This window comes from Saccoglossus kowalevskii, chromosome 4 (assembly GCF_978046115.1).
Source record: "Saccoglossus kowalevskii chromosome 4, keSacKowa6.1, whole genome shotgun sequence".
In the NCBI taxonomy this organism is placed as follows: Eukaryota; Metazoa; Hemichordata; class Enteropneusta; family Harrimaniidae; genus Saccoglossus; species Saccoglossus kowalevskii.
The window spans coordinates 10,417,686-10,434,461 of NC_140644.1; the positions used below are offsets into that span (position 1 = coordinate 10,417,686).

Consider the following 16,776-nt stretch of genomic DNA (forward strand, 5'->3'; position numbering starts at 1 on the left):
TTTCTGACAAGAGTTAACAAGTAGTTTATAATATTGAGCTGAACAAGACATATTACAATAAGTAGCAATTAGTCACAAGTGCAAATAATTCTGACAAATTGCTTTCAATGTAATACAATAAAAATGTAATAAATAAATGATTACAGAATGTACATAGTGATATTATGCAGAGGCTTTCATTTCATGCTTCACACAGGATTTAAATCCTTCCCATCCTTCATATTTCATCAAATGGTACTGCAAGACAAAATAAGAATTATGGTGTAAGAAGTTGAACACATGTATCAATATATTGTTACACTAGTAGTACATATATTAACAGATGTACAATGCATTTCCACGAGTCAAAATAAGGCATATTTTAATGTGTGCAATTTTAGGTTCATGTGCACTTTTATTAGAAATGTGTTTCTAATATGGTGCACACAATGTATTATTAGATAATTGTCAAATATGTTGTGTAATATGTTTACTTGTGGTGTATTTTTATTATTATTTTTTGAGCTTGGACATGGCCCCCAAACTAATGTTAGCACATTACCCCAAGGTACATATGTATTAAATTTGATCAAAATCCAGTCAGAAGTTTTTGAGATTTTGCTTACGCAGACTGAAATGAGAAAATTAATATGTAAATTAGCTACTAAATCTGCACAGGCATGGCTCCAAAACTAATCATGTCTGCACATTACCCCAAGGTACATATGTATTAAATTTGATCAAAATCCAGTCAGAAGCTTTTGAGATTTTGCTTACGCAGACTGAAATGAGAAAATTAATATGTAAATTAGCTACTAAATCTGCACAGGCATAGCCCCAAAACTAATCATGTCTGCACATTATCCAAAGACACCTCCTCACACTAATAAAGAAAGATAGAATAGAAACTTGTAACATATTGGTACATCGCTGATGGGAAACCATCGAGAAAATCTATTAAACTTGTGAAAACAGCTTAGATTAACAAAATCAATCCCTCTTCAATCACAAAATAAACACTGTACACGTTCAGTAATGTAGCAACCAGAGAAACTGAAACTTGTCTATTGCAAAAGCATGACTGATAAATTTTGCTTTATTTATTCACTTGGTTTTATTTTTTCTGAATAAATGAAATTTGCTAAATTAAAATTCCCCAGAAATAGACCTAATTGTTTTAGTGGAAAATTCATGAAGTTGTAACTCAGTGAATATGCTCAACATATCAGTGAAAATTAATTACTGTAATAGCATTTTTTATTTTGGAAGATGAGGCATGTACTCACTCTGAATCCTCTGTTTACTCTGTCTTTCATTACTCCAATGAACTCTTTATAACTAAGTTTACCATCACCTATAATAAAACAAAGTATTAATGTCACTTAGATAGTCTTAAAACGGACAGGTTTAGGGAGACACAATCGCAGACAAAGCACACAGCTGAAAATATTGATTGAAGTTTGATTATAGTACTTGTGGATAAAGTATACTGTTGACCATGATAAGATAAAAGTATTATTCTTGGTATACAAGAAAGTTTTGTAATCATCACAAATGACATACAATCACAACCTCAACAAACAATAGACTTACCATCTTTATCAAATATTTGAAAGACTGTGTTCACTACATGTGGTGCTATGTCGTGACCGGTGGAAATTTTAACAGCTCTTTGAAACTCGCCTGTGAATAGATTGGATAATTAAATTATGTTAATTAGGATAGTCAAAATGAAAAACAGCTTGCACCAGCAGACGAAGGGCTAAGGGTGATAATTGATTTGATTTGTATGACTACCGGTACTTGGAACAATCCAGTACAGCAGAGAATGATTTACTTTACAAACCTTATATCAAAGTCCAATCCTGTAACCAAAATATACTTTGAACAGTATCCAAACTTATTCATTTTATATCAAATTAGCTTAATTTTTCAGAGAATTTTATTTCCTGCCAAATTAATGCATATACTTTCTTGTAGCAATTATAACTATAATTATTGACACGTATCATAATATATATACCGGGGTATATATATATTATATTTCACCATTGTGTCATGATGATTGCAAAGGATTGTTATTGGATGTGAGGTAGTTTTAATTTATGTAAGCTGTTATAAAATACCTGATATACCAAATTTGTTTGTGTTTAGAAGTAGGCCCCAAACGTGAATAACAGAGAGTAAGCTTAAATCCTTCTAGCAACTGAAATCGGCAAAAATATTATTTTGTATTACGAACATAATGCGTAATTAAGAAAATTATGACCATCAGGTATTTTAAGGTTCAAAAGAAAAACATGAAAAAAATAACTTTACAGAATTGTGTAAACAACGTCTGGAGTAGTTGGTTCGTGACCCTCAAAATGCAATCAGACATACAGTGTGAATTACACGAATAAACCTTGCCGAAATACAAGTGCGAATTTTCGTCACAGCTCAATGTATCTATAATTGCTGTACACTAGTTTCAGGGCCCATTTCATTTAACCACGATGTCAGAAAATATCAGCACTTACTTTGTGATATGGGTTGGTTTGCTATAGTATACATTCTCATGGCAATGCTGAAATCATCAAGTGTATTAAGAAACTGAAAAAAGTCTTTAAATTCCTTAAAATTAATCCCCTGTAATAGAAAAACAAGTATGAGATTGAAACATAACAAAACTATGAATGCATTGCCTATTGGAAAATAAACATAACAAATGGTAATACAAAAGGAAGGTAAAATAGAAAACAAATCAGAGAGAAGACCTATAAATGTGAAATTAAAAAAAACAGTGGTGTTAGTAAGAACTTTAATTATTTCCCTTCATGTGTGATTTATATTACCACAGCCTAACTCTGACAGCAACTTTAGCCAATCAAAATGAGGGTCATACCATTGATAGTACCATGGCATGAATAAATGAAATTTATAATTTTACCATCACTCACAATGGCAAGTAAAAATAGTCATTTCCTTCATGTTTTCTTGTCATAGATAGCTGTAATGGCTTGTATCTTGGATACAACACACATTAGATTAAATGTCTGCCAAGATCTTGTTGAAATCAAAAAAGCCCCAAGAATTAGTTCCCTCTTGTCACCATGTCAACTGTTCCATTGATCTATGTGACCATGGTATTCGGAACAGTGGACAAATGATGAGAGAGAATATAATGAATATTTATATTAATATTTATACTAGAAAAACAAACAAAAACAAGCTTCCAGTCATCTTACTCAACAAGATCTCAGCGGCAATTAGTGTCATAGATATATTGATTTGACAAAGTGCACAACACAATAATAATTCATTGCATGTAATTATAAGCTCTGTTCACAATCTACTGTAAAATGACTAATTTTCACTGGGTTTAAATTTCGCTGATTTAGCATTTCAGGCATATTCAGTGGGTTATAAATTCACTGTTTTATCATTTAGATAATGTGTTCTATGCTAATAATTAATCCTTTTACAGTATTGTAAAGGCATAATTTATAAAATGTCTTTTTCTCATGTAAACAGTAAATCTCTATTGTCTGAAATTATGTCGACATATTTTCCAAAGGTGGAGAATAGTCACATTCTAAAACAATGAGTCCTTGCTAATTAATATTATATTTCATCTAGAAAAAACGATAAGATCGAAACTTCTACAATATCAGCTGCTTCGTGTGAATTTCCTTCAAGCTGTACATACTTCTGTATGACTGATCATTACAGTTAATTTAGGAAAACTGTGATTTCAGAGTGAGCTTAAAAGTGAAACACAGACCGTGCTGCTAGTACCTACATGGCATTCTTAGCTACATACAAATACCAAATATACAAAAAAGATGAAACAGTAACACGAATGAACTATATATAAATATATTTATATATATACAAGCACCACTTGAATATATTCACATTAACAAATGAATATTCATTTCTGTAGTGGTTGATGTTTACTAAGAAAATAAACAAAGTTTTGAAATCTTATTACCAGTACATATAAGATACAATACCCATATTTAAAAATAATTCATTTTATGAACGCATTCTGTTGTCAATAATATAAGAAATCATCATGCCCAGCCTAGCAATACATACACTGATCACGCATTCAGTCTGTATTAAACTGGATGAACACAGCTACCAGGGGTACCGGGGGGTAATCACTTTTGTCACAAGTATTTCCAGCAATTTTGCCAAGTTCACCTATATATTTGAATATTCAAAAAGAAAAATTTGGAGTACACAAAACAGTTTTTTTTTTCAAAATATCAAGCTCAGTTTGTATGTACTTTTTACCAGAATGACAACCAAAGTAGGACTTAACACACTACGGGGAAAAATAACTATTTCTGTACTCACTCTTTTTCATACATTTGATAGAACATTTTGCTCAGAAAAACATCAAGAATTTATAGTGCTTTTTGATGTTCTGAATTTGTACTAGTTAGCCGTGTCCATCCTTCACACAAAATTAACATAATACATGCATTAAGCAAATACAAAATAAACAGCATATAAACAAAGGATGACATATAACACAAAAAAAATAGAAAGAAGACATATTAACAAATCATATATTGACTAAACAAAGATAGTAAACCTGCCGTGCAAATAAACATTCCCTGGTGACATCATGGATGGCAATAACAGAAATTGAAACCAGAATGACATCGCCATGCATGAACATATCCCTAGGCTAACTGAATAGAGTAAGCAACCACTGATGCCCAATGCCATAGTATAAATACATTACCTGCATAGCTAATCTATCTTGACCTTGCTTTGTCTTTTCTACCTGTAAGTGGTAGCAGTAATAAACAAATATTCTACTTTATACTGAAATGTTCACATCAGTAAACAACCAAAATTGTCTTCGTTTTCTTACAGAATGGTTTGACCCCCAATAATGTGTTATTTATGAAAACCCAAGGGTGAGGCGATAGTATTTGTACAATACTTATACAAGTAAACTTTGGGTGCAATTTGTTTAAATCTTGGATGCATTGTATTTGCTGTGTTTTATATAAGCATGGTATTGTTTGGGTTGTAAATACAAACTATTATTAATATTATTATTATTGAGTAATATGTGTACAGGTACTTGGTTTTGTCATTGTGATAGTCAGTGCTATGCTAGTCAGTGGAAACAGTAGTTACATTCTGAAACAAACTGTCCATTGATTGTCAAAATTTGCTGATTTGCAGAAAAATTGCTAATGACGTAGTAAATATTGTTTGTAGAAAGGTCAGAAAAGTTTCCACACATATCTAATTTGTATCATCACAACAAGTTTTCCAGATCTGGTAATATGAAAAAATTAACCCAGTGGCAGTGCTATCTCAGTCTCTCATTTTTAACCGAACACCATGCTGTTTTTCTTTACTTGTTTTATCAGACATTCAAAAAGATTTTATTGATTGAAATCTCTTTAATCAACTGATAGGTACATCATGATATCTATTCAACACATGACCATCATTCACAGCAGTAACGTTTAGTACGAAATATCACAAACTGATATTTCACATAAAATGTAATGATAAGCAAAAACATCATCAGTTTGTTTGTGCTTGAACAGTACACAGAGAAAATGTGCAATGGTATCGTTTTTATCGCTGCGATATAAATATTTCAGAAATGATAACAAGCCATGGATCACTTTAGAACTAGCATGTCTACTGATGCCATAGACAAAATGTTGCATCTTAATTTGGGCTGTTGAAATTCAATAACATTTTTCATAAAATAAAATAATGTACACAATGATGTATGTGTGTGTATATGATTTATTTTTGGAGTATTGAAAGGAAAATATAAACAAAATATAACAATTTGTATTTGTAGATAACAATTACTCACAAATCGCAATGACAATAAACTCATTATAATGCTGACTGAAAGTTTATTTCGGGAAATATCGCTATGAAGAATAATGATTCTATCGATTTTGAACATCAACAGCCATAAAATTATCATGCCATTCATAAAGTTTCATTTTTTCTCTGATGTTTTGACAATTGGAGTTGGTTGGTCATGTGATAAAAAGATTATCTGATACCATCTATTCGTAGAGTTGGTTGATACAAGTGACTTTAAGTATTATCCCGCAAACCACTTCATGTAATAACCTCATAATATATATCAAGATATATTGCCAATCCCTCCAAACCGGTCAACAATTGAAAACACTCCTCCCAAATGAAATGACCAACAATCCCACAAAGACAGCCAACCATTCTGCCAGCCAGACAACAACAAACATTCTTTTTACAACATAACAATAATTCATAACAGTCACATTAGTAAATATTAATTAAATTTAACTAACTTGATGATAACATATATGGGCCAGACTACAACATATAGGGCAACAAACAACACACAGGACAACAGTACAACACATAAAAAAAAGCATAACATGCTAGACTACAGAACAACACACAGGGCCACGAAACACACAGGGCCACGGAACAACATACATGGCCACAGAACAACATACAGGGCAATAGTACAACCTACAGGGCCACAGAACAACATACAGGGCAATAGTACAACCTACAGGGCCACAGAACAACATACAGGGCAATAGTACAACCTACAGGGCCACAGAACAACACACATGGCCATAGAACAACATACAGGGCCACATAACAACACACATGGCCATAGAACAACATACAGGGCAATAGTACAACCTACAGGGCCACAGAACAACACACATGGCCATAGAACAACATACAGGGCCACATAACAACACACATGGCCATAGAACAACACACAGGGCCATGCAACAACACACAGGGCCACAGAACACACAGGGCAATAGTACAACACACAAGGCAATAGTACAACACATAAAACAGCATAACATGCTGGACTACAGAACAACACACAGGGCCATAGAACAACACACAGGGCCACGAAACAACACACAGAACAACAGTACAACACATAAAACAGCATAACATGCTGGACTACAGAACAACACACAGGGCCACAAAACAACACACAGGGCCACAGGATAACAGATAGGGCAATAGTACAACAGACAGAGCAATAGTACAACAGACAGGGCAATAGTAAAACAGACAGGGTAATAGTACAACAGATAGGGCAATAGTACAACAGACAGGGCAATAGTACAATGTACAGGGCAATAGTACAATACACATGGCAACAGTACAACACACATGGCAATAGTACAACACACAAAACAACATAACATACAGAACAATACACAGGAATACAGAACAACAGACAGGGTAACTATAAAAAATGCAGAGCAACAGTGGAACACACATCAATAGTACAACACACAGGGCAATAGTACAACACATAGGGCAATAGTACAACACACAGGGCAATAGTACAACACACAGGGCAATAGTACAAGACACAGAGCAATAATACAACACACAGGGCCACAATATACAACAAAACAAAGCAATGATACACCACACAGGACAACAGTACAACACACATGGCAACAGTTCAACACACAGGGCAATAGTAAACCACACAGGGCCACAATATACAATAAAACAAAGCAATGATACACCACACAGGACAACATTACAACACACAAGGCAACAGTTCAACACACAGGGCAGACAATAGTACAACACACAGGGCAATAGTACAACACATAGGGCAATAGTACAACACACAGGGCAATAGTACAACACACAGGGCAATAGTACAAGACACAGAGCAATAATACAACACACAGGGCCACAATATACAACAAAACAAAGCAATGATACACCACACAGGACAACAGTACAACACACATAGCAACAGTTCAACACACAGGGCAATAGTAAACCACACAGGGCCACAATATACAATAAAACAAAGCAATGATACACCACACAGGACAACATTACAACACACATGGCAACAGTTCAACACACAGGGCAATAGTAAACCACACAGGGCCACAATATACAATAAAACAAAGCAATGATACACCACACAGGACAACAGTACAACACACAAGGCAACAGTTCAACACACAGGGCAGACAATAGTACAACACACAGGGCAACAGTACAGCACACATGACAACACATAAACTAACAATCAGACACAATGGACCACAGTACAGTGCACAGAGAAAACAGTACAAACACAGGGTAACACATAGGGCCACAGTAGATGTACACAAAGCATTTAGTGTTGTAAAAACATCAGCCATATAATACACAAAACACATGGCCTAAAGATACAACAAAGATAATTAAAAAGCAATAAATTATATTTGACACACAGAATTCATGCATCACATTATGTCAAAGCATGCTGAGCACACAATAAAAAGCAAGCATCAAGTATTTAAACACTGACATAAAGGTAAAATCTGATATCTTTAAAATTAATCAAAGTTTATACGACATTACGTGGCACCATTGGTAAAAAATATTTCCTATTGTCTGTGTTGTGTGCACTCAGGATTTGTCTTTTGTTTTTCAATGATATCCTAAAAGCAGTCTACAATTTTGGAGATGAAATGATTTTTTAAACACAAATACATGTAAGCAGGGAATATATCACAATGGCTGCTTTATCAGCACAATTAGTCATCAGTTAATCTTTTTAAATTACAACAGACCTATATAACACAATTGCCTGTGTGAGCAGACAATTGGCCACCAGTCAGTCATTTTGAATCAAATCTGTAAAACCAAAATAAGGTCTGACATTTTATGTATGTACATTTTGTATCAATAAATCCATTCATGTCCAAAATCTGATTTTGGTGAATGTCACCACTAAAGTGGCCGCAATTCACAGCTCAATAAATTGGACCCTGAAATTGATGCAAGTGTATACGCATGTATGTGTGACGAGACGTGATGTACGTATGAAGTTTGAATTGAATATGATCCTTCAAGGTACATCTGAAAAACAAGTTTGGACATACAGACAGACGGATGTCCATATGGAGGTGAAGTCCTTGATTGTTCAAGTTATAGCAAACACAAGAAAGACAGGTTGTACAACAAAAACAGTGAACAATTTTTCTCTTGTATCTTTCTTTTCATCTAAGATATAGACAGCTTTTATTGCAATGCAGTAGTTGTTTTCATAACAAAGAACTTCAGAATAAAAGATTAAAATGTGATATAATTCCTTTACCATAAAGGTTGTGGTTTATAAATTACTGTAGCGTCAGCTGGGAATAACTTACCTTGTCTTGTTGGATACGTGTTTTCAGTCTCTCAATGTAGTCTTCTCTCTCAGTATCAACTGCACGTGTATATTTCAATAACACTTCTGCAAATTCTTCTTCTGAGATGGTGTTCATGCCTTTGGAAAACTCCATGAAGTAAGACAAGCGTTAAAGAAAAACAATGTGTCAACTAGAATATAAATTTACTTTGTACTCTTATATTAAACACTGGCAGTGGTATAACAGCAGATTGGTAAAACTCAGCCTGCAATCAACTGTCAAAAGGATATTTCCAATTCTAAAACTTCAACCTGTAAATCATCCATGAACCTGTAAAAAGAAGACAGACAAGTTGTAATTAACTTTCAGCAGTCATTCAGTAGGAAAAAATATCATGAACCTGTAATAACAATAAAAGTTCAAAGTGTGGCACACATTTTTTTTATAGTTATCAAAACGTGATTATTGTTAATAGCTCCACACAAACCATTCAAAGTTCAAGTTCACTTGACAAGTAATTGTCTTCATCGTACATTATTAGGAAATGCAAATTCTAAAGATGTAAGAATTACCCCGTATTTGCAAGATGGCGGGCATGTTTGAAAACTAAACTAAAGTTCCAATTATATCTTCACCATTTTGTTCAGTTCTGAGGTTCATACATCAAGCGGTTGTATAGACATGATGTACAATAGTAAAGTTATTATAAGGATACAGCGAGCAAATGCAATGACTTTAGCTCATTACCCCTCATACAGTACTCATTCCGCCCAACCTCCCGCTTTTATCGCTTAAGTTCCGACCGATTATCGCTCAAGTTCGACTGCTCGCTGCTTTCCGACCGGAAAATGACCGCTTTTTTTCTCGCTCGCTCGCTCGGTTTTGTTTGCTTGTTCGCTCCTGCTATGGCTGGCTTCAGAAACATTGTCCGCTTGCCAACCAACCGCTGGAGTAACGATGATCATACATTGTATGTATAGTATGAACTTATGTTTTTAATTGTAATAAATTTATGTTTTAATGACGATTCAAAATACAACGCATATTGCTTTTCTGTATTGGGAAGGGGGACAAAGACGCCTTCAAATCACTTGACACATTGTAACGTTCGCTACGCAAGTCGAACTGTGACCTGTATTTACATATTTACGTCCTTGTGTGCGTAGTTCAAGCAGCTATATAACTGGTCAATCAATCGTGATATGTATTGAGTACTAGTATTTGTGTGTAGTGTGTGTGTTTTTCTGTGTGTGATTTTGACTAAATTTATTCTGAACGGCGCTCAAAATAATTTGATACTTTGTTATTTGCGAACGCAACTCACACTATGACCCTTACTCAATTTGCATAAGTAATACGAATGCTGTAGTTCAGAAAATCTATCGGGTTAACTATTGCTTGTGTCTGGGAGCGCAACACAAAACTGCACATATAATCATCGCATAGCTGAATTTCTACAAATCAATTGGACTTAAACTACTAGTATAATGACTGTGACGATTAATCACTTGTCTGAGTACATGCGGCAACGAATTATTGGATTGGCAGCAGCCGGACGAAAAATGAAAGAGATCTCAGAACAGTTAATTGTTGAGGAAAACATAAAACAAAACAAACTCAGCCAGTGATACATTCCGAAAATAAAAATACAAAATAAACGCAATCAAAGAAGCCGACCACGCACGTTGGAAATAAATAAAACGTGTTGTGACACAGTCTCATCAAACTCTTTCACTCGCGCAATATAATTATGTTATTTCCCAAAGCACTTATATTTAATACATTGACGAAAAACATCGCAAGAAAAAAGTAAATCAGGCTTGTAATTACTAGTAACTCAACTCGAACGCAATGTTGATCACTGTAAAAGTGGATAAATTCGAACCGTCACCAAATTCAAAATTCAAACAATCTTGTTGAATGTCAATCAAAAATAAACTCGATGTTTAAAAAGACAAAAACAACAAATGTGCCATTTCAAAGGGAATCCTTACAAAAAATGTCTGCAATTGTGTGACCATGATAACGTGCAAACAAGGAACAGAGCTAGTGGTCCACCAAGGAAACTTAGCAATGGGGCAGTTAGATGTATACGGCTGTTGAAAACAGAGACTCTTCGATCTTATATGAGGTTCACGTGGAAGCATCATTTTCAACTATTACCAACAACACTATGATAATAAAGACTTTCCGTTTTCGACATTGTGAAATTCTTTTGTTTTTATGTAGAAAAATACAGTAATTTTACCAAGTAAAATCATATTTATTGAAGTTATTGTTCATACACGAGTTGTCGAACACACTACATAGTTTGTAATTTCATCCAGCTCCTTTCAGTCACAATTCAAGACAAATAAAAGGCACAAATATAGATAATATAGCAAATTATTTTTTTCTGTAATATTCGTGTGTAATCAGTAATTATGAAATTAATTTATGGGTACATATGGAATACATTTCATTCTGAATTATTCTTAATATACATTTCTAAATTAGTTTGTCAAAATCAGTTTTTTTTCAGGGTTTTTCCCCAAAAAGGGAACAGGAAGTCATTTTTTTATTATTTATTGGGAACGGAAAGTCTTTATCGTAGTGCATCGCCTCGGTTGTTTATGAGCTCTTCGGGTCGCTAAAACTGTAAGACCACCTCTGTTGGGGTGAACATTTGTATTATTATACCGAATAAATCTTAAAACAGAAATTGTGGCACTCAATCATGGCAGTCTTCCAGGTCATCGTTAGAAAAGCGGAAATTGTCTGGTCGAATTGAACAAAGCTAGCCAATAAAAAGCAATCAAAATCCAGAAGCGGGCGAGAGTTTGGGCGAAATGAGTACTGTACATGTACTTTGTGGTATAATTTCAGTCCCTTTGTATTATCTAGATTCAGTACATTACTCTAAACAAGGTTATAAGAGAATGCTGGAGTAGAAATACACAAAATACACACTTAAGTGCATGGATGTAAAAACTGATACACTCATAATGTTGGTTCACATACCTATAAAATGTTTGGAAATCAAGAGTGTCTCTTCCTTTATGGCCAAAAAGATGTACCATCAGTGTTGTCTTAGGTGGACCTTCCAGCGACTGTTGACAATAAACAATTTAGACACCATTGGTAAGAAAAAGTAGAATTGATCAATCTTTCTGTCAATTTTTTATGTCAATCAATATTTTAGATGGCAACCTATGATGGTAATACTGGCGTAATTACTGATTACATGTGACAGTCAATCTACCCTGCCAACTGGTGAAATCACTGGATCACTGATTACATGTGTCAGTTAATTCACCCTGCAAACTGGTGAAATCACTGGGTCACTGATTACATATGTCAGTCAATCTACCCTGCCAACTGGTGAAATCACTGGATCACTGATTACATGTGTCAGTTAATTCACCCTGCAAACTGGTGAAATCACTGGTTCATTGATTACATATGTCAGTCAATCCACCCTCCCAACTGGTGTAATCACTGGATCACTGATTACATGTGTCAGTTAATTCACCCTGCAAACTGGTGTAATCACTGGGTCACTGATTACATGTGTCAAGTCAATTCACCCTCCCAACTGGTGTAATCACTGGGTCACTGATTACATGCGTCAGTCAATCCACCCTCCCAGCTGGTGTAATCACTGGGTCACTGATTACATGTGTCAGTCAATCCACCCTCCCAACTGGTATAATCACTGGGTCACTGATTACATGTGTCAAGTCAATTCACCCTGCCAACTGGTGTGATCACTGGGTCACTGATTACATGTGTCAGTCAATCCACCCTCCCAACTGGTGTAATTACTGGGTCACTGATTACATGTGCCAGTCAATCCACCCTCCCAACTGGTGTAATCACTGGGTCACTGATTACATATGTCAGTCAATCCACTGTCCCAACAAGTGTAATCACTGGGTCACTGATTACACCTGTCAGTCAATCCACTGTCTCAACAGTTGTAATCACTGGGTCACTGATTACATGTTCCAGTCAATCCACCGTCCCAACTGGTGTAATCACTGGGTCACTGATTACATCTGTCAGTCAATCCACCCTCCCAACTGGTGTAATCACTGGGTCACTGATTACATGTGTCAGTCAATCCACCCTCCCAACTGGTGTAATCACTGGGTCACTGATTACATATGTCAGTCAATCCACTGTCTCAACAGGTGTAATCACTGGGTCACTGATTACATGTGTCAGTCAATCCACTGTCTCAACAGTTGTAATCACTGGGCCACTGATTACATGTTCCAGTCAATCCACCCTCCCAACTGGTGTAATCACTGGGTCACTAATTACATCTGTCAGTCAATCCACCGTCTCAACAGGTGTAATCACAGGGCCACTGATTACATGTTCCAGTCAATCCACCGTCCCAACAGGTGTAATCACTGGGTCACTGATTACATGTTCCAGTCAATTCACCCTCCCAACTGGTGTAATCACTGGGTCACTAATTACATCTGTCAGTCAATCCACCGTCTCAACAGGTGTAATCACTGGGCCACTGATTACATGTTCCAGTCAATCCACCGTTCCAACTGGTGTAATCACTGGGTCACTGATTACATATGTCAGTCAATCCACTGTCCCAACAGGTGTAATCACTGGGTCACTGATTACATGTGTCAGTCAATCCACTGTCTCAACAGTTGTAATCACTGGGTCACTGATTACATGTTCCAGTCAATCCACCGTCCCAACTGGTGTAATCACTGGGTCACTGATTACATCTGTCAGTCAATCCACCCTCCCAACTGGTGTAATCACTGGGTCACTGATTACATGTGTCAGTCAATCCACCCTCCCAACTGGTGTAATCACTGGGTCACTGATTACATATGTCAGTCAATCCACTGTCTCAACAGGTGTAATCACTGGGTCACTGATTACATGTGTCAGTCAATCCACTGTCTCAACAGTTGTAATCACTGGGCCACTGATTACATGTTCCAGTCAATCCACCCTCCCAACTGGTGTAATCACTGGGTCACTAATTACATCTGTCAGTCAATCCACCGTCTCAACAGGTGTAATCACAGGGCCACTGATTACATGTTCCAGTCAATCCACCGTCCCAACAGGTGTAATCACTGGGTCACTGATTACATGTTCCAGTCAATTCACCCTCCCAACTGGTGTAATCACTGGGTCACTAATTACATCTGTCAGTCAATCCACCGTCTCAACAGGTGTAATCACTGGGCCACTGATTACATGTTCCAGTCAATCCACCGTTCCAACTGGTGTAATCACTGGGTCACTGATTACATATGTCAGTCAATCCACTGTCCCAACAGGTGTAATCACTGGGTCACTGATTACATGTGTCAGTCAATCCACTGTCTCAACAGTTGTAATCACTGGGTCACTGATTACATGTTCCAGTCAATCCACCGTCCCAACTGGTGTAATCACTGGGTCACTGATTACATCTGTCAGTCAATCCACCCTCCCAACTGGTGTAATCACTGGGTCACTGATTACATGTGTCAGTCAATCCACCCTCCCAACTGGTGTAATCACTGGGTCACTGATTACATATGTCAGTCAATCCACTGTCTCAACAGGTGTAATCACTGGGTCACTGATTACATGTGTCAGTCAATCCACTGTCTCAACAGTTGTAATCACTGGGCCACTGATTACATGTTCCAGTCAATCCACCCTCCCAACTGGTGTAATCACTGGGTCACTAATTACATCTGTCAGTCAATCCACCGTCTCAACAGGTGTAATCACAGGGCCACTGATTACATGTTCCAGTCAATCCACCGTCCCAACAGGTGTAATCACTGGGTCACTGATTACATGTTCCAGTCAATTCACCCTCCCAACTGGTGTAATCACTGGGTCACTAATTACATCTGTCAGTCAATCCACCGTCTCAACAGGTGTAATCACTGGGCCACTGATTACATGTTCCAGTCAATCCACCGTTCCAACTGGTGTAATCACTGGGTCAATAATTACACCTGTCAGTCAATCCACTGTCTCAACAAGTGTAATCACTGGGTCACTGATTACATGTGCCAGTCAATCCACCGTCTCAACAGGTGTAATCACTGGGCCACTGATTACATGTGTCAGTCAATCCACCCTCCCAACTGGTGTAATCACTGGATCACTGATTACATGTTCCAGTCAATCCACCGTTCCAACTGGTGTAATCACTGGGCCACTGATTACATGTGTCAGTCAATCCACCGTCTCAACAGGTGTAATCACTGGGCCACTGATTACATGTGTCAGTCAATCCACCGTCTCAACAGGTGTAATCACTGGGCCACTGATTACATGTGTCAGTCAATCCACCCTCCCAACTGGTGTAATCACTGGGTCACTGATTACATGTGCCAGTCAATCCACTGTCCCAACAGGTGTAATCGCTGGGTCACTAATTACATCTGTCAGTCAATCCACCGTCTCAACAGGTGTAATCACTGGGCCACTGATTACATGTGTCAGTCAATCCACCCTCCCAACAGGTGTAATCACTGGGTCACTAATTACATCTGTCAGTCAATCCACCCTCCCAACTGGTGTAATCACTGGGCCACTGATTACATGTGTCAGTCAATCCACCCTCCCAACTGGTGTAATCACTGGGCCACTGATTACATGTGTCAGTCAATCCACCCTCCCAACTGGTGTAATCACTGGATCACTGATTACATGTGTCAGTCAATCCACCCTCCCAACAGGTGTAATCACTGGGTCACTAATTACATCTGTCAGTCAATCCACCCTCCCAACTGGTGTAATCACTGGGCCACTGATTACATGTGTCAGTCAATCCACCCTCCCAACTGGTGTAATCACTGAATCACTGATGACCCAGTGTACCTAAATACACGGCAATTACAAAATATAGGGAAAACAAATAAACAAAATACAAGAATAAATAGAAAGAGAGAAAAACTGATACACACTAGACTTACATGTACATTGCACTATAGTAATGTGAATAACAGTAAAAAGCAACGCTGCAATTACTAGCAATATAAAATGACATGCACAAAGGTTGCAGTGAGAGTGCTATCTGTATTAAAACATTAAATATGTGGTTACACAATCTATAAATTGAATCTAAGTGGACAGAAGAGTTTCAGTGAAGTGACTTGCGCAGTGAAACACACAATACTGAAGTGTGGTGAGCAGACAAACAGCTGGCATTTCTGAGAAAAATTACAGCGAGGGAGTCATCACCTGCACATGTGACTGACAGCGATAGGGTGTTATTGTTTACAAATATGTGTCTACCTACGAGTCTTTGCATTTTTAGTGTATGTTGTTATTGTTGCTTAGTGCTCAATGTCCACATGTGCTAAGAGGATGACTCCTTCGCTTTAAAGATTAGAATATATAGAGGCCAGAAAAAAAAATGTTCATGTTTTAGCTCATTGAGTGCATCAGTTAAAAATCTTAATAAAAGGTTTTTGTCAGAAGAAAAATCAAAATAAAACAACATATAATTTAAAAACTAATCAACATGCAGACTTTTTTTCCTGGTCTAACAAGAGATGTTTGGTGTATTTCTTTCGTGGTGAATGACAACAGGGCTTGAACTTTGGAGTTGAGAGGACAACCGTTCAAGAGGCTAAAATTTATAATGGCCTTAGCATATAGATAA

At 36.8% G+C, this 16,776-nt stretch overlaps 1 protein-coding gene across 3 annotated transcripts in view; it reads right to left on the reverse strand.

Annotated features, from left to right (window-relative positions):
* The window catches only part of LOC102801496 (calcium uptake protein 3, mitochondrial-like), a 98,228-nt gene continuing 81,452 nt past the window's right edge, over positions 1-16,776 (reverse strand). For 2 of the 3 annotated variants that reach the window (XM_085497751.1, XM_085497749.1), the window contains exons 7-14: positions 12,138-12,226; positions 9,428-9,467; positions 9,156-9,293; positions 4,718-4,759; positions 2,499-2,607; positions 1,573-1,662; positions 1,266-1,333; positions 1-237 (exon numbers count right to left, since the gene is read on the reverse strand). In XM_085497751.1, coding sequence (XP_085353877.1) covers positions 163-237; positions 1,266-1,333; positions 1,573-1,662; positions 2,499-2,607; positions 4,718-4,759; positions 9,156-9,293; positions 9,428-9,467; positions 12,138-12,226 — 651 coding nt within the window. In that variant the 3' untranslated portion in view covers positions 1-162. The remainder of the gene's footprint in view (positions 238-1,265; positions 1,334-1,572; positions 1,663-2,498; positions 2,608-4,717; positions 4,760-9,155; positions 9,294-9,427; positions 9,468-12,137; positions 12,227-16,776) is intronic. The other variant, XM_085497750.1, reaches the window with a different exon arrangement.